General features: G+C 43.7%; 1 protein-coding gene across 1 annotated transcript in view; it reads right to left on the bottom strand.

Annotated features, from left to right (window-relative positions):
• The window catches only part of RAB31 (RAB31, member RAS oncogene family), a 161,292-nt gene that overhangs the window by 7,248 nt on the left and 128,486 nt on the right, over window positions 1-25,558 (bottom strand). Inside the window, exon 7 of the mRNA XM_077778265.1 lies at window positions 9,863-9,972. Within this exon, the coding sequence (XP_077634391.1) occupies window positions 9,863-9,972 (110 nt within the window). The remainder of the gene's footprint in view (window positions 1-9,862; window positions 9,973-25,558) is intronic.

A 25,558-nucleotide genomic window follows, 5' to 3' on the forward strand; every position in this document is an offset into this window, starting at 1 on the left:
TCCTTAGGAATGCAATACGTGAAAAAACAAATTCCAAGCCTATAAATTTGATCATGGCTCTGGACTAGGGACTGTGATGCTTTCATACACAACAAAAATAAAAGAGTGTGGTTGGCTGCAGCAGTGCTTGCTCCTTGGGTGGAGGTTGGGCCATTCCCTGCAGGAGCCTAGAGGGCTGCCTGGTAACACCTCTCCCCTTTCACTGTAGTTCAGGGGTTACTTTGCTCTGCTATTTTCTGTTGAGTGTTAGAGGGTCTGGTAATTGCTCTGTGACTTCCATTTCCTGATCCTGATTTTCTGAATCACCCTGATTAGTAAACTGACACATAGGACTTGGCGGCAGTTAGCCTTGATAATGGCCTTCAAGCCCCTCCATTTAGAGAGGGGGGTCTCTATGGAACACTTCCCTTACAAGGAGGGCAGGGGAGACACATGCCACTTGAGTCATTCTCCGAACTGTCCTTTTACTGCTGTAAAAATGATCTTGGAATTACTAGATCACCTTGAATGTTAAGAGTCTAGACCTAAGAAATGAGCTAACATTCAATATGGGATCAGAATGGCTTAGGAGACACAGAGTGAATTTCATCAGGAGGCCTGCAGGAAGTCCAGGAAGTCAGGGATAAGGACAGCCTTGACCTTGGTTACATTAAAAGAAGTTGAGGAGCACCTGGATGGCTTAGTAGGAGAAATGTGGGACTCTCAATCTCAGGGCTGTGAGTTTGAGCCTCGCATTGAAGTTAGAGATTAAAGACAGACAAATAAATAAATAAATAAATAAATAAATAAATATTAAAAAGAGAAGTAGGAAACAAAGACGGACGGGACTGCAGGAAGACACTTGACAGGATGTGACAACTGACTGGAAGTAGCAGGGTGAAGAGAGGGATAAAGAAAAGCAAGGATAGGGGCGCCTGGGTGGTTCAGTTGGTTGAGTGTCTTACTTTGGCTCAGATCATGATCTCGTGGTTCCTGGGTTCGAGCCCCACACTGGGCTCTGTGTTGACGGCTCAGAGTCTGGAGCCTGCTTCGGGTTCTGTGTGTGTGTCTCTCTCTCTCCCTCTACCCTTCCTCTGCTCTGACTCTCTCTCAAAAATAAACATTGAAAAAAAAAGCAAAGATAAGTGTCTAGGTTGCTGAAGGAATGGTGACACTCACAGAGAGGGAAGAAGGGGGAGGTCATCACTGGCTGCTAGTCCAAAATGCCACATGACTTCAAAACAGGGAGGCTTAAGTTATTCTAAAATCATTAGACTTCCTTACCATTCAAGGGCATCTTTTCCTTTTATTTTTCTTTTTAAATTAATAGACTCTATTGAATGAACGGCTTTAGGTTTGCAGAAAAAATTGAGCATATTGTACAGAGAGCTCCTAATACTCCTCCCCCTCGTTCCCAACTTTCCCCATTTTAACGACTTACACAACCGTGGAACATTTATTAAGACTGATGAGCCATCATTGATTATTATGAACCAAAATCCATAGTTTACATTAGGGCTCAATTTTGGCTCATTTCATCAAAATCCTCTGGGTTTTGATAAATGTATAATGTGTCAGGCATCCACCACTACATACAGAATAGTTTCACTGCCCTAAACTTCCTGTGTCTACTTATTCATCCCTCCTGCCTTCCCTTGATGAGCCCATGGCGACCACTGATCTTTCTACTGTCCCTACAGGTCTGCCTTTTCCAGAATGTCACATAGCTGGAATCATATGGTATGCAGCCCTTTTGATTGGCTTCTTTCACTTAGCAGTATGCATTTAAGGTTCCTCCATGTCTTTCTATGGCCTAATAGCTCCTTTCTTTTTATTATTGAATGATAGTCCATTGAATAGGATATGCCCCCTTATTTTTATTTTAACATTTAAAAATTATATGACACAAAAACGCAAGCCACAAGGGGTACCTGGGTGGCTCAGTCGGTTAAACATTCAACTCTTGATTTCAACTCAGGTCATGATCTCACGGTTCGCGAGTTTGAGACTCACATCGGGCTCTGTGCTGACAGTGCAAAGCCTGCTTGGGATTCTCTCTTTCTCTCTCTCTCTGCCCCTTCCCTGTGCCCTCTTCCTCTCTCTCTCTCTCAAAATAAATAAGTAAATAAATAAACAACTTAAAAAACACCCCTCAAGCAACAAGGGAAAAATCTAACAAACCAGAATTCGTCAAAATTAAAAACTTCTGCTCTTCCAAAGACATCATCAAGAAAATGAAAAGGCAAACCACAGCCTCGTGAGAAAATATTTGAAAAAACAAATATCTGATAACATGTATCCAAAATATACAAATAATCGTTAAAACTCAACATTAAGAAAACAAACAACTCAATATAAAACAGGCAAAATTTAAACCAACACTTCACCAAAGAAGACAGAAAGATTGCAAATAAGCACATAAAAAAGCACCCGACATTATTAGTTACTAGGAAGATGGACATTAAAGCCACGAGGAGAGGGGCAGCTGGGTGGCTCAGTCAATTGAGTGTCTGACGGGCTCAGGTCATGATCTTGCAGTTCGAGGGTCCTAGTGTCGCGTCAGGCTTGTGCTGACAGCTTGAAGCCTGGAGCCTGTTTTGGATTCTGTGTCTCCCTATCCCTGTCTCTGCCCCTCCCTGTGCACGTGCGTGCACATTCTCGCTCTCAAAAATAAATAAATAAACTTAAAACAACAACAACAAAAATAAATTGCATGATTCCCTCATGGAGAGAGAATCTCTTGCTTAAGACTTAAGAGGCATATCAACCGATCACTATGTGAAATTTATTTGCATCCTGATTCAAACAAACTGTAAAGTGCAAACAAAGAAACCATTTAGGACAAATATAAGCTATTTGGAAATTTGAACACTGAATATCTGGTGATATTAATATGATAGCAGCATTATAATTACTAATAATGAAATTGTTATATAAAAAAGGCTACATTCTGAAAATATTTACAGATGAAATCTGGAATTCCCTTCAAAATAATCCAAGTGGGAGGTGAGGGGGAACGTGGGGTAGAGTGAAACCAGCTTGGTTATAAATGCATGCTGGTTCACTATGTTATTTGGTTTACTGGTGTATATTTAAAAATTTTTTCCAAAATAAAACCTGATATAAAAACTATTTTTTAAACATTTTTATTTATTTTTTAGAGACAGAGCATGAGCGGGGGAGCGCCAGAGAGAGAAGGAGACACAGAATCTGAAGCAGGCTCCAGGCTCTGAGCTGTCAGCACAGAGCCTGATGCGGGGCTCGACCCCACCAACCATAAGATCATGACCTGAGCAGAAGTCAGATGCTTAACCACTGAGCCACCCAGGTGCTCCTAAACCTAGAGAGAGAGAGAGAGAGAGAGAGAGAGAGAGAGAGAGAGAGCGCACATGAGCAGGGGAGGGGCAGAAAGAGAGGGAGAGAGAGAGACCCCAAAGCAGGCTCCATGCTGTCAGCACAGAGCCTGATATGGAGCTAGACCCCACAAACCATGAGATCATGACCTGAGCGGAAACCAAGAGCCAGCCACTTAACCAACTGAGCCACCCCCAGGCACCCCAAGCCGGATTTCGTTTTTGTTTTTGTTTCTGTTCCCTGGAATCTCACCACCATGAAACAACCACTGTTAACATGTTAAGCATACATATCCTTCCAACCTTTGCCCAGAAGAATATATTGTTTACTATATATACCATATGGTTCAAATTTTATGAAATCAGGATATTATACAAACCAGTCTGTAACTTCTGTTTTACATTCAATTTATAATTTATCTTTTCATGTCAGGAATACAGATATACATCATTTTAAACCACTAGTTTATACTGGTGTATCATGGTTTGTTTGCTTTTTTTTTTTTTAACGATTTCCCAACTTTGGGATGGTTAAGTCATTTCCTGTTTTTCACCATTATGAATAATGTTACCCTAAACTGCCACAGGCAACGAGCAGTGAGGCAGACTAGAAGCTGCCGGCATGGTTCTGGAGACCCTCTCAGCCTTCTAATACCGGCTGCTTGCTTATTAGCTCTGTGACCTACAGCAGGTTACAAACCTCTCCGAGCCTTAATTTCCGTGTATGTAAAATAGGGATGGTAACAGTGCCTATTTCACAGGATAAATGGTGTACTGATGACTTAATATACATTTAAGCAAATGCAACAATGGGACAGAATGAGAACTGGCCAAGGGTTAAACATTACTGCTACATTTTGCACCACTGATCAGCTTCTGCTTCAGAATCATCAGGATAAAAGATACGCATGTTTAGAGCTTTTGATACTCCCACTTGTCCATATTCTGAAAACTACATTATTTCACAGACATCCCCTATTACTGCAATCCCTAAATTAACTTTTTGGATGTAAGACAGTCAACAGTAGATGCATGTGTTTGTCTTTTCCTGTGCCTTAATGGCTAAATGTACCTTCATTTGACAGCTTGCTACACTACTACACAATTTGCAAATGCTTTGTTTAGTTTTTAAATTTCTTTATCCTGCTCCAAACAATTTAAAAAATCCAGAGCACTTAAAATAGCTAACACTCTGTCACAGAGCAGGACCTCATCACTGCCTACAAGTTTTAACTTCCTGCCTGTCGAATGGACACTCTATTCTGATTTCTCTAAACCAACATGCATGTACCTCTAATTATATTCACTTGTAAAAATATTTCTCACCTTGTTCTCAAACTACTAACCAACCAACCAACCAACCAACCAACACAAAACCTGGTTTGATGTCTACTATGTGTCCAGATGTGATTTTCAGAAGCAAGCCTTGTGTTCTCTTGTCCATTCAAATTAACTGGAACAAAAGTGCAGCTGTCTGGCCGAGGTCCCACCCCAAAACAGACCTTTTTCTGGTGAGCTTACAGTCCCACCTCTTTTTGCTCTTAGGGAGAGTTAAAAAACAACGCCAAAAACGAAATGGTATTGGAGTTGCAATAATTAAAATCCACACACCAAAACTTGTGTTTCTCACACTCCGGAATCCAGTGCGCCGGACTCACAACAGATGCAGCCCCAGGACAGTCTGCTCATTGGTAGCCTGTCCTCATTCCAGGAACGGAGACCCGGGAGTCTGGAGCGCACCACTCTCTCCCTCGGCCCCCAAGCCCAGCCTGTTTCCCTGTGTTACTGGCTCCACTTCCGAAAGATTGTTGAAGTTCACATCCACATCCCTCCACCTGGTCCCAGCCTCCTCTCCATGGCATGACTGCAACGGCACCTAAATCGGGGAGCCATTTCCATCCCTTCTCCCCCTGCCCATTCCCCAAGGGTGAGCGTTCCATCACTGTGTACCAGCTGTGGCCCACCCCTGCTTAAAACCCGTGCAAGGCTTCCAGAATATCACCTCCTCCATCCCAACATGACACCGAGCAAGCACCTGGCTCCGTCGCCACGCTCCCCACCTAGGGGTGCCTGAGCTCGCCACCTGCAGTCCCCAGCGACCCCCTTTCTCCTAAATGCAGCCCAGCACTTCCGGCCTCAGGAACTCCACTCATGGTGCTCACTCGGCCTGAGGCTCCTCCTGAGCAATTTGCCCAACTGGCCTCTCCTTGTTTTCCAGGTCCAGCTTAAAATCATTTCCCTGGGGAGATCTCCCCCACCGATCTAAAGTCCCCACCTGTCACTATTCCTGCATCCTTGTTCCGCTTCAAAGCATTTATTACAATGTGTCATCATATACTTATTTGGCTCTCTGCCCACAGGCTGTCTTCCCGCCCGCCTGCCAGTTTGTTTTGTTGACTGTGGTGTCCCTGGTATCTGGCAAGGCACCTGACCCACAGAAGTGTCATTTGTCGAATAAGCAAATAAAGACATAACTCAGCCTGTGCAACTGGCCCGTGTCATCCAACCTTAAGTCCCCAGAGAAGAGTGACCACGTTTCACTTGATCTAGTGACCGCGCTGAAATACTGCCCCTGGAATATCATGAGGCAGGAATGAAGAACCAAATTCAAAAGACCAAACTGGGCACTATGCTATCTACTCGTCTTAGCTTCACGGGGAACGTGACAGAACAAGACTTGCTGGCAGAGAACTTGCACGAAGTGTATACCACTTAGAGAGCGTTCGTAATGTGCTCATTTAATTTAATCACTTAAATATGTTCAAATGGCAGAATGATGGGGGAAGCCATAAGTAACTTCAGGAGCCACCCATGGGAGTTGGGGAAGATGAAGACTTCGTGAAGGATAAAGATATGAACTGGACCTTCAAGGAATTCGGGTTTGCAGGGAGGAAGGAGAAGCATCCATCAGGACCAGACACAGCAAGTGGATGGAGGAGGGGATAAAGACAAAGCCTGCTAAGAAGCAAATGCTGACGTCGGAGCTCCGTACCCTGCCTCTCAAGATTAGAGTCAGGCAGAGAGAGTAGTTGGCAGGGAAGGCCACCAAGACTTAGGTTTTGATTCGTAACATTGTAATAAGTACACAGCAACAAGAATATTCTTTGTGCTTTCACACACCAACTGAAACATTCCAATGTACCATAATTTTCTTTGCCAAGAAGAATTCGCTTTTAACTCAAAGAGGAAAACTCTGATGTTCAAATTAAAGGCCTAAGACCTCAAGAAAGAGAAATTTCTGGGGAGAAATGCATGGAAGGGAACGAGTCATATGCTGTAGGGCAAAGGAGATCCAAAAATGTCATTGAGGAGAGGGTACCTGGAGGAATACCAGTCAACAGTACACTATGTGGGGACAGACCGTGTGCAGGCCTCTCCCCCCACCACTCCAAAATAGGGCAGTACTTTTACAAGGTCCTTTACAGGGTAGCTTTAGCCTTGAAAACAGACAATATTTTGCTAAGCAACTTCCAGTTAGTAAATACCTTAACTCATGCTTAGAAAACACAGCTGTCTCCTTTCTGCTTTATGAACACCCTGGGAATACAGAAGAGGAACATTTGTCTCTTCATCCAAGTCGATACGACTTCATTTTGCTTAAGCACACCTTTTTAAAGGGTTTTACTCTCACCACTTTTATTGCATCCTTTCTCCCAGGCACGTTTGTCTCTGGAACACTGCTTTGGGGAAGGTACAAGTCAGCAATAGCGCGTTCTATTTTGAGCTCAGAAGGAGCACATGTAATACAAGTAGGAGCAGGGGAGAACACATAAATGAAACGTAGGCTGTGGTGTATTTAGGCGTACTTGGTACTGCAGTTCAAATTAACCTGTTATTAGGCTACCACACCCGAGTGTGAAGAAATTCACCTGAAGGAGTGAAGAGGCCCCTTACAGTACAGCGCTTACAGTACTGTGGGCCGTGGATCTACAGGCTTCTTTGCTAAGGCAATTTTTTTTTTTTTGAGAGAGAGAGTGTGCAAACAGGGAGGGGCAGAGGATGAGAGAGAGATTCTCAAACAGGTTCCACACCCAGTGTAGAGCCCAATGCAGGGCTTAATCCCATGACCCTGAGATCACAATCTGAGCCCAAGTCAAGAGTCAAAGGCCAGGAGGAACCCTGGAGCCCTACAAGGCAATGTTAACCAACGGAGAATGAAACAGAAACAAGCACTTGTTTGTTTGACCTGAAAGACAAAGTGATACAGTTATTGTATGGCTTATACAGGAATTATTTGAAGCCATAATTACCCACTGCTTTAGGCAAAACACTTGCTTTTTCTTAAATGAAGCAGACCACCAAGATCTTAGGACTTCCTTACTCAAGGTCCCCATCACCTTGAGCCATAAAGACCTCCTAGGGGTGAACAGGTGTATACTGGCTCGACCACACAAAGAAGTATCTTTCAAGTTAAGATATTAATACTTGCTGCTTGGGCTTATTTTCTTCTTTGCGGTTCTTATTTCACTCTTCGTTTTAATAATGATTTGTGTAAACCTCAAAAAATCTCCCAGCTCATGCAGAACCCTTAAGCTGACTCTCCGGTATGCAGAGCACTGTGCTTCTTTCACTGGGCACTGCCGGCTGCACCATCGGGCCTTCTAAGAGCTAAAGCTGTGGGGAAGGGCTCTAGAACACATAAGGAGCTGCACAAAGGAAAGGGGTCAATGTCATCAGGAGCTCTCTAGCTTCACTAAGTAAAAGCTTTAATCCAAACAAAATACTGAATAGTCACACAACTTGCCTAACATACCAGAAAAGCCGAACGCCACCAGAAAAGAATGAGTTTGATCCGAGGGAAAACGAGGTTAATGGAATGAGGTCAAGCCAAACTCTCTAAGAGGTCACCCAGCATTCCACAGCTACAGATGTAGGACAGCTGAGGCATTCCATCCATGGCCCATTTTCAGGAAGGAGCAGAAGTCTGGGGATCCAGCATTTGCAACATAAAATTACAGCCTACCACTCTCGAGTTCAACCACAAAGGTCAATGCACTTGGATCGACACTATTTTGTTGAGAGGGTGAAATGATAGCGGACAAACGAACCCTTCTGAAGGAGGATGGGAGGGAAGGTGATGTGGACCCCCAAAGAACAAGTGAAGCTGGGGCTGTTCAGGCCTTAGCTGTGTGTTCTGGTGCATTTCTGTATCATGTAAGTAACCCCGGTCAGAGTTCCCCATCTTCCAGTGAATTCCCCATCAAGCCAAGAGAAACAAACAAAATAATCCCTGCTGAGGGTTCTCAGAGCCTAAAGTAATGAACCAAAACCAGTTAAAAGGAAATCAAATCTGTTCTGGGAAGTGAAGGCCTCTTGGACTTTGAGAGCACCACCAACTATGACTTCAGGCAGAAGAGAGATCAAACCGTCCGTTTTCCCTCTGGAATTCCCTTCTGGAATTGTCTGGAGCCAGATAAGACTTTTGAGAACAACTGCCAACCGTGCAGGGGTTCAACTTTTCATAAGGCGGGTACCCCGGGCCACTGGGTCTCCTCACTTCAGTAAACATGGACCCTTCTGCAAAGTCCCTGATTATGCTCCAGAGGCATCTGGGGACAGTTTCTCAAGACAGCTGTCAGCAGGTAGCTTTCTGAGGGGACCTAGCTCAGACGTCTTTGCCAAAGAAGTTGTGAAGAGGAAATCTGGCCATCAGCTGGGAAACAGGTCTGAGATAAAGCTTACTTATGGGAACCAGCATAAAGAAAGGGAATTATAACATAGCCCAGAACAGGAGATGAAGATGGGAGCTACTACCTTCCACTAACTGGCTGATCAGAACGGAGAAAATTCTTTATGAAATTGACCATCCACTCAGTCCCCAATTTCTGGTCTTGAGGGATAGAGATTCAATTTTTGTTGATGAACCCCCCAAGCAAAAGAAATTACTGAAAGTTTCCTTTACTTTGTTTGCCTAGAGTCCTTCCGTTTAACGCACAACATTAGTTTTCTATACCTTATCAGTGCCTATTTTATTTCTCTTCCCTTCAATATACAAACATAAAATGCTATCACATACACAACCTTTTTTAAGTTTACTTATTTCTTTTGAGACAGAGAGAGAGAGAGAGAGAGAAAGACAGAGAGAAAGAGAACCAGCGGGGAAGGAGCAGAGAGAAGCGGAAACAGAGGACCTGAAATGGGCTCTACACTGACAGAAGAGAGCCTGATGTGGGGCTCGAACCCATGAACCGCAAGATCATGACCTGAGCCTAAGTTAGATGGTCAACTGACGGAGCCACCTAGGTGCCCCATACACGTTTTAATTAAAATGACTTATTTTGCGACAGAGTTACTTCGTTTGATTCACAAAACACAGAATCAACAGGTTAAAGCACAGAACTATAGCCATTCAGGATCGGAAGGCACATATAGGCCCCGACTAAGGAGTGCAGACTGTGACTTTTATATCTGTGGCATCAGACAAATTCACACAGAGGGAAAGCTCGAGCACAGCACTCTGTGATTTTATGCTTTGACTCCCAGAAGCATACAAATGTAGGCAAAGCTGAAAGTGCAATTCAGGTACTTACTGATTCCTTGAAAGAGCTCTTCGATATTAATAGCATTTTTTGCACTTGTTTCAACCACGACAGCACCTATGGATTCAGCATATTCCTTAGCGTCCTTCAAGGGAACTTCCCTGGAAAAGAGGTCACACCCGGACAGAAATGAATGCTCATTTGTAAAACATAAGTAACCCAACAGACCAAACAAAAAGCTCACGTGGAAACAGCTCCTTTACTGTCCTGCAGGATAACAACTCGATTGCTCAGCAAGTATTGAAAACCGAGGAGAGTGGAACATTTTTAAAGTTTAATATCTGGTCTCTGGCATCCATGGAGGTTAAGATGTGCATATATAAAATGCTGTCCCCCAGAAGGAAAGAATTCCAAATTTTAGAAAAACTCGTTATGAAGATGGTAGCATACGTTCCAGCTTTCAGAGTGAGGCCTGATTTCAATTCTTTTCCCATAAAAATGACTCATTATATACTTTCAAAATTTTGTGTATGTGCATGTGCATGCATGTTCATGGTCCTGCACACACACACACGCTTTTGTAGAGCTTTTTGCATACTGTCTTCCACAGATCAGAGAGAATATGGGACATAATGCGAAGGCCCGGAAATTGACATGGTTATAGCCACCGTGCAATATGACATAACCGGACTTTCACCTTTAAGAGGCTGTTCCTGCAAAGGTTTTAAGACATGAACTCTATTTAAATGAATAATCCAGAAAGATATTTATTGATCTATTTTTAGTGTGAAGATGCTGTGGTGGATCCAAAGATTAAAAAGACACAGGTCCTATTCTCCAGAAGTTTAGTCATTTATTCAACAAATATTTGTTGAGCGGCTATTATATGCCAGTCTCTTGTAGGTGCTAGAGAAAACAGTAATCCCTGTCTTCTGGAACCCACTTGAGAGCAAAGACAAACATCATGGTTACTCTAACTCACAACATTGTAACATCTGCAATATGGGGATAATAAAGAGGCAATAAAGCACTTCAGAATTACAGGAAGTAGACAGGAATACAAGAAGTATACTGAAGTATAGGAAGTACAGGAGTACAGGAAGTGTACAGAAGTACAGGAAGTACAAAGGTACAGGAAGTATGGGAGAACAGAAAGTTACAGAGTACAGGAAGTACAGAAGTACAGGGAGTGATGCATTTTGATCGATGGAATCTGGGAAGATGAGGGGAGTGTGGCCAAGAAGTGGGTAGAACATGAATGAGAATTTGAGATGCCACCCCCGGAGAAAGGCCCCATGGCAGGGGAGTACCCTCATCCCCATATACTGTTAAAAATCGTTCTGCACCCAGCACTGCCTTGGATGGAAGGGTGTATTTACAAGTGAACCGTCTCAATGGAGAAAGGGTTGGACTGAGACCTTCGTCTTGAGATGGAAGGGGGTGGCCAGCAGGAACCACAGCAGATGGACCGGAAGACACCCCACACCTGTCTCATGCCCAGCTGCCACTGAAGAAGAGGAGGGCAACAGAGTCAGCTCCACCTTCTAGAGGAAAACGGTACACGAAATAGGCTACGGTGTGGAACGAGGAGAAGAGTTTGGAAGCCCCTCTCATGCTGTGGCCGAGAGAAAACACAGTGCTGGACTAGACAGATGGCTATAGGAAAGAAGAAAGGTGGACAGAAAATCAAAACTGCGAGAGGGGTGAAGAGACTATATCCCTCCCCCACTTCCTTCCCTTTCCCTCACCCACTCCAAATGCCTCTTAAACGGTTTTAACTGGCTTATAAAGTTACTGGAGAAATCGTCCTTGGCATTTAAATTCTTTGCAGACCCGAAATCAATGAGAGGAGGGCTTTTTGGGTGCCAGCTGGGAAGGGCCCAAGGAGAGTCAGCCGTGGTAAAGGCAGCTGCCCCAGGCTTCCAAACCAGAGACAAAAACCTTCTTGAGTCATGTCTTTTGGAATCTGTTCTTCCATAATCTTTCTTACCAAAGACCCCCTGGGAAAAACTATGCTCCTGAAATCTATATTCTCAACAGACAAGCCCCAGGCCTCTCACAAAAATTGAAGGGGGAAAAAAAGAAACTTGAGTTCTTTGATGGCAATGAATTTTACATTGAAAACATTCCAGAAAAGGGCTTTTCTGCCTGCAGGTTGGCATGTTACCCTAGTTTTCATTTCTTCCTGGCAGTCTTTATCAAACCACAAATAGAAGGGTGGGGCTCATCTCTGCCCAAATTTGGTTTCAGGTAAAACAGGCTGTGCCCTGCTAATCTCTCTACCTGGGGGGTATGGGTGATTCTGGCCAGCAAGAAAGCTTTGGAGACCCCTGAAGCGAGGGCAGATTATAAATAAAGTCAAATGCTTCCTTAGCCCCTCTTTCCTTAGTGCCTTCATAAGACAAAGAGGAATAGCGTAGGTTTTGCCAGGATTAAGGCAAGTCGCTTTAACACACAATCCAAACTATCCATCCTGAGCATAAGAGTAAGCCTATATGGGCTGATTATCTCACAATCTACACTGGACCTTGAAATGGAGAGATAAGAAAAGTGTGTCCTCACACTTCTTCTATGTTTAGAAATGGTCTCAGGAAATAAATGACTTTTCCAAAATGACACAGTGAATCAGGGGTGGATGCACATCTAATCTCAGACCCTCTGGCTCTGCCCACTTTGCTCCCATCAGGCCTTGAGCAACATAACCACCCAGTGGGCACCCACGTTCCTGAGGCAATTCTTTCGATCATTATAGGCAAAGAATATGTGAGGTTCTAAAGATCCTCAAACTGTAATACACTGGAGTCAAGGGTGGCAGCAAGGGAAGGGCATAGCCCATCCTCCTAAAGAACAGATTCTTACTCTGAGGCTGGAGGGCCAGTGAACGCCCCTCTAACAATGAACTGAGATCAGAAGGACCAACCACTCCTGGGTCTGTCAAATATATTTCCTCTACTGTGGTGTAAAAAGAAATACGTATGTGCTCCTTCTTCTTGCTTCTTGGCACAGAGTTCCCGAAGCCAGGAAGTTTTCTATGTGGTGGGCATGTCTTTTGTTATTCACAAAGGCCCCCATTATGCCACACCTGAATTTCTTATAGGAAGGGGCCCCTAGGGAGCTTCAGATGGGGGCTGGTGGCCAGAAGACCCAACCCCACGATTAGAGGGCTGAAACTCTCAGGCCCACTCTCCAATCTTGGGGAGAAGAGAACTGGAGATTGAATCAATCCTGACTAAATAATAAACCTCAGGGAAAATTCTTGAACACAGGCTTGGAGAGGTTTGAGTTGGTGAACACGCTGAGATGCTGGGATGGTGGCAACCCCTACCTTGCTCTAGGCTTCCCTTCCATCTGCCTGGTCCTGAGTTGTATCCTTTATGGGAACACTATAATCCCAAGTCTCGTGTTCTAGACTAAGAACTCTGTTCTAGTGAATTATCAAACCCGAGGTGGAGAGAACATAGGAACCCTCAGATTGGTAGTTTGCTGGGCAGAAGTGAAGTTAACTTCTTAACCACGACTTGCATCTGGTATCGGAAGTGGACAGGTGGGGCAGTCCTGTGGGGCTGAGTCCTTAGTTTGTGGGATCTGTGCTAACTCCAGGGAGTGACCGTCAGAATTGAACTGAATGGCAGGACATCCAGTTGGTATTGGCAAACTGTGGTTGGAAGAAATAGGTACAACTGCAGTTTGAAGAAGAGCCTTAGAAAGGTGAGGATTTCCTTCCTCAGAGCCTGTTGCGGGTAAAATAGCAACCAGTGGGAATGCCTCCGCTGCATTCCCATGGAGGCCCACTGCACGACCCACAGGGCTGGAAGGCTGCCATCACTGGCCCTTCTGTGATAACGATTGCATGAGACTATGGCATCTAGTGGCTTTCATTCATTTTTTTCTGACAAATATTTATCACGTGTCTGCCATGTGCTGGGCATTGTGCTGGGCACTGGAACAGGTAAAAGGAGACTCATTTGCCCAAGCCCAGATTTAAACAGACCTAGTCAATTTTGATGGGAAAGACTGTTTTTTTGACTTTCTAGACCAACCCATCTACAAAACTCAGGACTCCCAGAAATCACCCTGAAGAGTTATCGTAAAGCAGCCAGAAGTGTAGACTGGGAGTTCTCTTGGTGCCCCTCCCACTGCTGCTCCTTCACCCTCTTTTAAGAGCTGATGGTATTCTGCCTCCCTTACATGTGAGCATCACATCACCCAGGGTTTCTTTCTTGACTATCTGAGATTCTACCCCCACAGGAAAGCAGCTGCAGGCGGGTCAAGTGGTCAGGATAGAGGTTAGGGTACAGAACCGGGTCTGGTTCCCTCTGGAACCAGTGGGAGACACGAAGGGCAGACAGAGTGGGAAAATGGAGACCATGGGGGAGGCTACCGTCCCCTCACCAGGAAAACACTAAATTCAAGGGATTGTCCGAAGACACCAGAGTCAGGATCAGAACCAAGAACTGAGTAATGGGGGAGAGACAGCAATACTGGTCAGGCTTAGGGGTCAAAACACATGACAGGGGAGTCTTTTTCTAATCCAGGCCTGATGTTAATTATTTTATACTGGAATGCGGTCCGCACAGCAGCCCGTCATGTGTCTCGGGCCACAGCGCTCAGAGGCTCTCCACGGGGGAGAGGGGTCAGGAAACAGCGCTCTTGTGGCCTCCAGAGTTTCGACAGGCTGTGCTGCCCAAACAGGGTCCTTGTTTTGTTGTTCGTGATGTAACCTGGCAACATGGCAGCTGACTCATTCTCTTTTCACAGGTATTTAGTTCTCCATGATCCTCCCCCACTGATGGCAGAGAGAGAGGAGGGCACGTACCCCCAGGACTTCCTGAAGCCCTACCTGAGAGGGAGGGGATCGAGCCAGCAGGCTAAAGGCAGAGTAATGCTCTACCCCCACTAGGGGTTCATTGGGAAGGTTCAGTTCCATGGGTTCCTCCTGAAAGTCAATGTGAGTCCCACTGAGCCTCCACAACTGTGTTTCCCCCACCCCACACACTTGTGCCTCCCCTGCCCCGGGTCTCATTTTACCCCCTGGGGTAAAACGCACACTGCAGCCTTCTCAGACAGCAGCCCTTCTCTGCTGGGTTCTGATGGAATGTCGTGAATGATTCCCGCTGCTTTTGGCAAGAATACCTAAAACACGTGAGGTGGCTTTGACAAAAAAACCTCTTAGAGAATATGGTTTTTCTGCATTTGATCTTCCATGAGTTCTTTGAAGTTTTCACGTAGCTTAGAGCAGGTGCAGAAAAGTCCTCATTTTTCTGGAAAATTACACACATTAAAAACCAAACAAAACCTTGATGCTAAAAGCAAAGAGACAAAACGAGGATAAACACCCAAGATTCCTGTAGTCGGTCACAGAGCAAATTGGCCTTCTCTACATCTCCCCAGAGGACATCTGTGAATCCTTCCGGGCCTTGTTTCTCAGGTGTGTTCTACAGACCGCCCATCGCCGTGATTATTTGGGGCTCCTTAGAAATGAACATCTCCATGCCTCAAACCTGCTGAACCAAAAGGTCTCTTAGGTGAGCCCCAGAAATAGGCCTTTGAGCAACTTCCCAGCAGCTTCTTATGCATTCTATAGCTTGAGAACAACTCTTTTAAGGGGTGGACTGTAAAATACTGAGTTTGGTATTTCCGCCATCCAATTCATAAGCTGACACTCTTTTTTTTTTTTTTTTTTAATAGTTTATTGTCAAATTAGTTTCCACATAACACTCAGTGCTCATCCCCAAAGTGTCCTCCTCCATGTCCATCCCCCCCTCCCCCCACATCCATCAGTCCTCAGCATAAGCTGACACTCTTAAGTTACAAGTTTAGAAATCTGTACTAAGATGACGATACCTAGGACATAACCAAATGTCCATGTTTCGGACACTATTCTTACAAGTGATACAATAAAATAGTGCCCTCGTGAGCTCTTAGTCCCAAAGAAGGTTTCTGGTGGTTCAGGTACATTCTAGAGTGTATATTTTATTTCCAAGCTATCATAACAGCAATAACCAAGCATTTCATATTCTGACAAACTCCTGGAAGAAAGCAATGCACATTTCACTTTAAAAGCTTTACCCTATATTGCTCCTCTCTCCCCCAGCCACAGTCCCCTTCCAAGGTCAAGCTTAAGAGACCCATGAGTAAGTAGTGGGGCAGCAGTAAGCAGCACACGGTTGTTCAATGTCTGGTGGAATTCTTTTTTGTCAAAGCCACCTCATGTGTTTTAGGTATTCTTGCCAAAAGCAGCGGGAATCATTCACAACATTCCATCAGAATCCAGCAGAGAAGGGCTGTTGTCTGAGAAGGCTGCTGTGTGCCACGAACTGGTCTTGGCCCTCCCCATGCCCTCAAGCAGCCACCGAAATGAATAAACAGGGTTTGTTACATCACATTAGCACATATTTTCTCTAAATATGCAAAATACCTATGTAACACATAGCAAGGCAACCATTTAAGCAATAATCAAAGCAGCAATAATTAAAGCAGTTTAAAATGCTAGTTCTTCCAGACAACCGGATTGGTCTCCCTGTGCAACTAAAACCAAAATGAACTTTCTTTAAAAAAAAACAAAAACAAAACAAAACAAAAATGAAGAATAATTGCCACCTTCACAGTAAATACCTGACTGGACAATAACACTTTACAATGACCTAAGCATTTACAGTTAAGCACTTGACATGTGTACCCTGGGAAGAATTTCTGTTCCCATGGGGCCTTGCTTACTTATTAATGTGTATCCATAACTGCTATTCACCTGGGGCCAAATTCCTGGTGTCAAGTTCAAACAAGCAGTGTCAGGTTCTCGTCCTGGACTTAAATGGATTGTTTCTCATGGAAAATGTCAGAGTGGGAACTGAATGCAAACTAAGCAGAAAACATAGGTTTCTCTAGGGAGGCTCGGTCATTCCTTTGTTTCTTAATACCCCTTTCTCCAGACAGAAATTTAGGCTAGTCCTGAGGAGGCCAGAGAGAACCACAAGAAAGAGTCTCTAGCTCCAAACCCTCTGAGCAGAATATGACCAACTGCTATTTTCTCTTGGTAGTTTGCAAATTATACTCCCTCATGAATCCTGCTTGAACTGTTTTCAAGAACACTGGTTCTGGAAAAGACTATTAGGTTTAAAGTGGGGCCCTACACTGTCTTAGGTGCAGGACCTGAGACAAGCACCTTAACCTCTGTGCCTCAGTGCTCAGCTTCCTTATTGACAAGGAGGGAGTAGGAGAGTTACTCTTTCATTGGATTATGAAGATTAACACGAATTCCTTATAATAGTGTGTGTGGCACACAGTAATAATTCAATTCCTGCTAGCAATGATGTTGACCCTATTTTCAGCCCACTGCCTAAATGAACAGTACATAAACAGAAGTAAATATTGTGCGATTTGAAAGAAGTCATTGAGATGCTATAATTCTTTTTTTTTTTTAATGTTTTTTATTTATTTCTAGGAGAGAGAGAGAGAGACAGCATGAGCAGGGGAGGGTCAGAGAGAGAGGGAGTCACAGGCCGAAACAGGCTCCAGGCTCTGAGCTGGCAGCCAGCACAGAGCCCGACGCGGGGCTCAAACCCACGAACCACGAGATCATGACCTAAGCGAAAGTGGGACGCTTAACCGACTAAGCCACCCAGGCGCCCCGAGATGCTATAATTCTTAATAGAAGTGACATTTTGAAACCGAAACTTTGTGTAGCGTGTAAAGGAAAAGGAAAAAAAGATTATTGTATCTTTTTAAAATTTTTTTAACATTTATTTTATTTTTGAGAGAGAGAGAGAGGAAAGGGGCAGAGAGAGGGAGGCCCAGGATCCGAAGCAGGTTACAGGCTCTGAGCTGTCAGCACAGAGCCCGACACCGGTTCGAATGCACGAACATTGAGATCATGACCTGAGCTGAAGTTGGTGCTTAACCAACTGTGCCACCCAGGTGCCCCAGATTATTGTATCTTCTAAGAAAAATCTCCAGGAACAAAAAGCTTACCCCTCTGTTTAATAATATATCTGTTGATAACTTTGGAGAAAATCCTTCCCCTGTCCGCTAAAGAAGGTTAGAATCAACCACATGGTCCTGAATAGAGTTCTGACAGTATATAATACATAAATAAAATGTGTTAATCATCTCCTTATATTATTGTCAAGGCTTACGGTTAGCAGTAAGCTGTTAGGAATTAAATCATTGGGAAGTCAAAGTTATATGCAGATTTTTTGGTTGAATGGTGGGTCGGCACCCCTGACTCACACATTGTTCGCGGGTCAGATATGTGTGTACATTCAAGTTTATCTGCATGCATTGCCTAGCTCTGCTCACTGAAAGGTCCTAGAACAAATGACACCCCAGTGGCAACAAGCCACTGCAGCCCAGATCCTGGTTTGTAAGTACCATTTTTCAATAAAAGGAACCAGAGCTCCTTGGAGAAATGGCTAATTCTAGGGCTGAAGTCTAAAATATGCAAGATGAGCCGGCAATATCTTGTTGTGTCAGAAAGTAAGGAAGTGCTCAAAAACCAAAAGGATAAGCATATGTCAAAGGGACATGGGAGCCAACAGAAAGAGCTCCCAGTGGCTACAGCTGGTACAGTTTGAGCAACAGTTTAAATAAGACAGCATTGCATTATAACCTAAAGCATAAAATAAATATCTATGAGTCCATACTGATATAAATAAATGACTGAATACATCAGTTAGGTGGGGAGAGGTGACAAGTTTTACCTGCAGAAGAATTCCAAGTAATTCTTTCTCAAGGAGGGAGGCATAATCCCTACCCTTTGCGTGTGAGCTTAGACTTCCTTCCAAAGAATACAGTAAGGAAAGTGGAGGGATAACTTTACAGTGCAGAAACCTGACAACCACCACCTCAGCTGGGTGACCAAGGTCAACAACACCAGTAGTTAAGCATGCGTGGTAAGGAACAGCCCCAGTCTAATCATGAGAACAGCATCAGACAAACCCCAATTGAGAGATATTCTCCAAAATACCTGACCAGGACTCCACAAAGCTGCCAAGGCCATCAAAAACAAAGGAAGTCTGAAAAACCATCACAGCCCAGAGAACACCAAAGAGACATGACAATTAAATAAATGTATTATGATATTTTGAATGGAATCCCAGAACTGGAAAAAAAAAAAAGGATATTAGGGAAAAACTAATGAAATGTGAGTAAAGTGTGAACTTTAGTTAATAATAAAGTATCAATACCAGTTCCTTTGTTGTGACAAATGCCCTGTAGTAAGGAAAGGTGTTAATAATAGGGGGGAACAGGATGTGGGGTATACGGGAGCCCTCTGAACTATCTTTTCAACTTTTCTATAAAGGCAAAACTATTCTGAAACAAGAGGTTTACTTATCGTTTTTTAATTACCCATAAAAATAAACACACACACCCAACGCACACATCACCACATGTAGATTTAGGTCCTAATATTCCCCTAATTGCCACCAGACTGCAACATATCCACTTTCCAACCATATTCTCACGATATCTCTACTAATATTGGTTAAACAGATTATAGACCATTTATCAAGACTTATAATAAAGCTGTAAGAATTTGGTCAGCACAGTATTGGCAACAAATGGATAAATAGGCAAATGGAACAGAATAAAGAGCCCCAGAAACAGCCCCATTCATGCACAACACGTGACCTATGAATGAGATGGCATGCACGTCAGTGGGAAAAGTAGGGACTTTACAACAAATGCAGCTAACGAATTGAATAGCTATCAAGCAGCATATATAAAAATCAATTCCAAGTGATTTAAAGACAGATTTAAATCACATATTTAAAGATGTTTTTAAAAGACCATCAATATAGGAATGTCTTCACGATGTCAGGGGTGTGGAAAGATATCTTAAATAAGACTCTTTCCAAAGAGTAAGGGAAAAATATTGATAAATTCTATTACACAGGAATTAAGGATTTCTGATAACACAAAGCCAAATAAAGCCAACATAAATTTGAAGAAGCTATTTCAACACATACCTATGTTGAGGGAATAGCATCCAATATATATATATATATACACATACATATATGTATGTATATATATGTGTATGTGTATATATGTATATATGTGTGTATGTGTATATATATATATATTTTAAATGCTTTGAATAAACAAGATTAGGGTCTAGAACCCAACAGAAAAGTGGCAAAGACTTGAATAGGCTCTTCATGTAAGAGAAAACCTGAATGGCCATTAAACGTGCAATGTTTACAATTAACATGTAATGTAATGTAAGAAGATGCCAACTTCTTTATTGGTAACTGGGGAGATGCAAACTGAAATTACTCTCAAATGTCACTCCGTGCCTCAACATCTTGTGGTACCTAGACCTGGCAAGGACGTAGAGCAATAGGAGGTCATATGTACCACTAGTCTCCACTTTGGAAAACATTGGCATTACCTAGGAAAACTGAGCATGTGCACACCCTGCGACCAGGCAAACTCTTACACAATGGAATCTGGAGAAGTGCTTACACATAGCACTATGAGATGTATAAGACCATCCAGGGGCTCCTGGGTGGCTCAGTTGGTTAAGCGATGGACTTTGGCTCAGGTCATGATCTCGCAGTTTGTGAGTTGGAGCCCTGCATCAGAATTTGTGCTGACAGCTCAGAACCTGGAGCCTCGTTTGGATTCTGTGTCTCCCTCTCTCTCTGCTCCTACCTGGCTTATGCTCTATCTCTCTCTCTCAAAAATGAATAAACATTAAAAAAAAAAAAAGAACATCCCAGAAGCCATATATTCACAGTAACACCAGAAATAACTCAAATATCCCTCAACTGTAGGATGGACAAATGGTGTCACACTCATAAACTAGAATAGTATATGGAAAATCCAGCTAACATTCTTTGGGATCAATCTCCCAGGCATATTAAGTGCAAGAGGCAAGTCATCATACAATGCATATAGTGATATTCCATTTAAATAAAGTTCAAAAACCAGAAAACCCAAATGTATTACTACATAAGTAGTAAAGAATAGAGAAAACCAAGAAATGGTTACTTTCTCAAAAGTCTGGGCTACGTCTAGAGAGAGAGAAGGATATGTGGTTGAGGAGGAAGGCTTACTCATAGTTACATGGCTGTTCATTTTACTCTTTAAAATTCCCATTATTCTTTAAGATATACATCAATGTTTTACATATTCTTCACTAAGAATATTAGTGAAAAAGAGAAAAATTCCAGATGTTCTCGCTCAGCTCTCTGGGGAGCTCAGCCTTCAGTTCCTTCCCTCCTCTTTCCAGACCAGCATCAGGTATAGGCCCAGCCACCTGCACAGCATCAGTAAGTATAAACAAGGAAAGGCTCATCTCAGAGCACAAAGCACACATCTAACAGCACAGATACTGATTCAGATTGACGCTTACTGGCTTTTGTGCTTTTAGGATCTGAATAAGTTGGATTTTTATTATCCAGCATCTCAAGTTGTGTTACTTGGTTAATGTAATTTTAAACAAACTCCCATACTCATTTTTGACCCACTATCGAGGCTGGAACAAGTTCTGGAATCACATATAAGAAATAAAAGCAATGCATATATTCTCAGCAAAAAAAAATATTTCTTTCCAAATCTATTTTTTTTAATTTATTTATTTCTAGGAGAGAGAGAGAGAGATAGACAGCGTGAGCAGGGGAGGGTCAGAGAGAGGGAGTCACAGACTGAAACAGTCTCCAGGCTCTGAGCTGGCAGTCAGCACAGAGCCCGACGCGGGGCTCGAACCCACGAACCACGAGATCACAACCTAAGCGAAAGTCAGACGCTTAACCGACTAAGCCACCCAGGCGCCCCAATTTCCAAATCTATTCTTATCTGCTAAAGACCTCAAGCTTATCCAAAAATCTAAAACAAACAATGCCTAGCGATTCCGGAAATGGTTGGTGTACTTGTGGGAAAGTAGAAAGGGATCCACTGGCTGCAAACTCCGGCCCCCTCTCTAGTTCTCGCTCTAGACTGCACAGGAAAATTGTACCAATCACTTGCTCAAGAATCTAGAATGGCTCCCACAGTCTACTTTGAGGTTGGCAAACAGGTTTCATCTCTTTAACTGGTGGTAACCACTGGAAGCATTGCATTGAGGAGCCTGAGGCCACAACAGGCTCAGAAGACAGTGCTGTGACTGACGGGCAATGGTGCTATGGGTACGAGAGATGGGCAAGGGGGAGGCAGAAGTGCCAGAACATCAAGCTCAAACCACTCACTCTGCATACATTTATACCATGCATAAACTGCCCCTCAGTATCCATCTGCCTTCCACCATTCCCCAGGCTAACAATCAGATAGGGATTCTTCATGATCTCTCCCCTATTAACACGTGCCAAACTCCCTCCCACCTCCAGGCCTCTGGCCAGTATCTTCCCTTCCTGGAATTTCCTCCCCCTTGACTGATCCTTACCAGTGCAGCATGTAGCACACTTCATCTGTAAGCCTTTTCAAATCACCCAGAGGACTACAGACTCTCCTTTTCTTGAATTATGTTGTCTGTTCTGCACCATAATATTTGGAGCTTTATTAAATGTAGTCTCATACTGCTTGTTAGATATTTTCCTCCTAATGAGACTCTTGGCTTTCCAAAGAGAAATCAATAAGATAAATCAATAAGATAAATACTTTCTTCTCCTTTTGTGTACTTCCCATAGAACTTTGCCGCACACAAAAAGAACTACCAAAAATTATTTGTTGATCAAATGATTAAAAACTGATAGGACAAATTTCCTTCCTCCTAACACACCCAAGTTTCACTTCTATTCCAGATGTTCTTTTCTTGGAGCACAACCTCTTCACTTCAGGAAGCCTCTTGACTCACTGGGAGCTTCTCCACCAATCTCTCTGTGTTGCTCTTAGAGATACCAGAGCTTACAGACTACGGTTCTGAGAGGGGAAAGAGGACACACAGTCCTTGATTATCTCCTGGTAGGAGCCTCAGGCAGGGGGTCTAGTGGCTGAAGAGCCATCTCCAGTTCTTTAAGAGCCCACCACCCTGAACAGAAGGTCTCTTCCAATCTCCAACCCCTTGTTTCCATCATCACTTCGGTTGGGTAACTTCCTACTGCTACCATTTGCAAAATAAAACATATTAAGCCTAAGGGGTCTTCTGTCAACACTTCTCCATGACCCCTCCCTCACCCTTTCTGATTTGTTCACAGCCCCAACATACTAGTGCAGTGTGGGATTCCAAGGTAAACCCAGTGGGAGACCCCTGAGCTTCTTGAAGAACAGGTCAAATTAGAATCCATTAGAAGAGACCAAATATCCAAATGGTCAAGAAAGGAAAGGAGAGATCTAAATATGGGGAGGTCCAAGGGGATTCATATACAAGGTCCTGAGTTCAAAATCAGGAAAAGAAGATCAAGCAAAAGAAACAGGCCTGGAAGCTACTACAAGGTAGGGCTAGGTGGAAGTAATTTTTCCCAAGAAAGTACTTATTATGATGGTTACAGGTCAAGGTTTGGCTGTAAAGCTTACAGGGAAATGTGAAGGGAGTAATTCTAGCTTAGGAGTCGAATAGGATACATTCTTCTTCCTCTGACACCTGAAGGATCTTGCCCCCATTGCCAACTAGGCAGATGGTTCGGTTCCTGAGATACCTACAGCCCTTCTTGTGAAAGTGCCATAGCCAGGTGACCCTAATTCTTTGCCCAAGCTAAAGTCAACCAACTACAGGCTGGATATGAAGAAGCTTGACCATCCAGGAGGTGGCTGGGTACAAGGTGCTGACCTAAGCAAGAGCCGAATATCAATTAGATGGAGACAAACCCAATTATATCTTTTCTTCTGGTGACTCCCAGTGTGAGATGCAAAAGAGAGGGGACCAGAGAACTGGCTGTGCTTCTAAAGAGATGACAGGATGATGAGTCAGGGGTGCTGGATCCTAAAGGGTGAAGAGCCACTGTTTCCATTCTCCCCGAGGTCTGGAGGGTGAGAGAGAGGCCCAGGCAGGTGTGGTCCATACTGGATGGACATGTGCCCAGCTAGGTTCTAGGACTTCCTCGTTCTCCCTGTCATCAACGCTATCACCTAAGACAATGCTTTTCCAAGGATGGCCCTGTACCACTTGTAAAAGAACCACTTTACGAAATGCATATATCCCCAGCCTTTTGATTACTGAATCAGCATCTCAGGAGCTGAACTCTGGAATCTGAATTTTTAACAAGTGCACTGCGTGATTCTTATGTTTCTGGAACTTTTAAAACTACCGAAGCGAGGTGACCTATTTCTCTTTTTCCTTTCAAGACTTGTCTGCTCCAATTTTCTGCCAGGCCCAGGACAGGGCCATGCAGTCTCTTGGGGGCTCCCCAGACTTCCTGAGAAGGTTTCTTTTCTAGCTAGACCCCAGGCCAAATCTGCCTTCCTTAGAGCCACCTGGAATTAGCCCCGTGCCATTACTTGTTCAGAAGCCCAGTGACCCACCACCACTTGACATTCATGTTAGCATCTCCTGCCATCCATGTGAGGCAAACTGCACAGCTTATTCTCTCTGCTGTGAGCTGCCCCTGTCCTTCTAAGTCCATGGCTCTCTCAGCTGTACAATCAATTCAGCTGAGGTTCTCTTATTTTATTGCAATTCTGTATTTTCTTACAATTCTGTATTTCCCCAGAGTGTCCCCAACTTTGTAATCCCTACCTCAGCATGACCACATGGCAGGGGCCAGGGGGTAAGGAGATGGGGCCTTGTTTCTTGGGCCCCATCAGGAACATATGTATACTCTCCTGTCTAGGAAGCTGTGATCAGAGCTTTTCTCCAAGGCACATGTTCACTGCAGGAAAGAACAGTGACAACCAGGACCTACTACATGCTGTGTCTCCCAGGACATCATAACAAACTATGGCCAATTTCAGTTTGCCTCCATGCCTCAAAGAGGATGCATATGACTCCAATGTCACAGTAACTTGAGCACAATGACATTTTGTCTAGAATTCATCAAGATATGCAGGAAAATCTCACAAAGATCAGGAACCTAAATAAAACAAGCTAGAAATCCTGAATTCACTTGACCAGAGGCTTTCGAAAGCCTTTCACTCTGGGTAGTGTGGTCGGACCTTTATATTGTCTTCTGGAACACAAAAGAATACAAAACACAGTGACTGCATGGTTGGGCACCTCCTCCGGGAAGCACTGCTGTACACAAACGTCTCAAGTGGGCTGAGTCAAGTTCACAGAGTTAATTCCATTTAAATTCTGCTACAGTCTCAAAATATGCCAGGCGTACCTCTTCTTCTGGACTGACAAGCTTACACAACCAAATTCTGTTAGAGGACACTGGCTTCCTCTATATACACGCTTATACATGCGTGTCAAATTTAGGCACTGTGTCTCTCCAATCCCCCAGTGAGAAATAAAATAGAGCCTTCTGGCAATTACAGAAAGGCAAAGTGTATTAGGATTAGAGTGAAAGAAGGTCAAGCTCTAAATAAGGTCTGGAGTATAGAGGATTGGCAAACTCCCCAGAAAAATCATACCAGCAGGCACAATCTGGAGCAGCCAGACGGGCTGACCAAGAACTTGATTCCACTGCCATGGAAGGTGTCAACAGCAGATGCCCATTAGGCCCTATCATTTACCAGACTATTCTTATCCAGTGGGAGGCAGTTTATACTCTGGGCAAGGACTTCCCTACTTTCCGAAATGGGAGTTTTCATATAGTTATTCTGTTTTTCTTTTGCACATCGGGTATGTTGGGATGGTTAAATTCATCATTCGGCCCAGTGTGCTTATAAAACTTCAGTCCATCATATATCGTATCATATCATGAGCAATCA

Source organism: Crocuta crocuta, unplaced genomic scaffold (assembly GCF_008692635.1).
Source record: "Crocuta crocuta isolate KB4526 unplaced genomic scaffold, BGI_CrCroc_1.0 scaffold26, whole genome shotgun sequence".
Taxonomy (NCBI): Eukaryota; Metazoa; Chordata; class Mammalia; order Carnivora; family Hyaenidae; genus Crocuta; species Crocuta crocuta.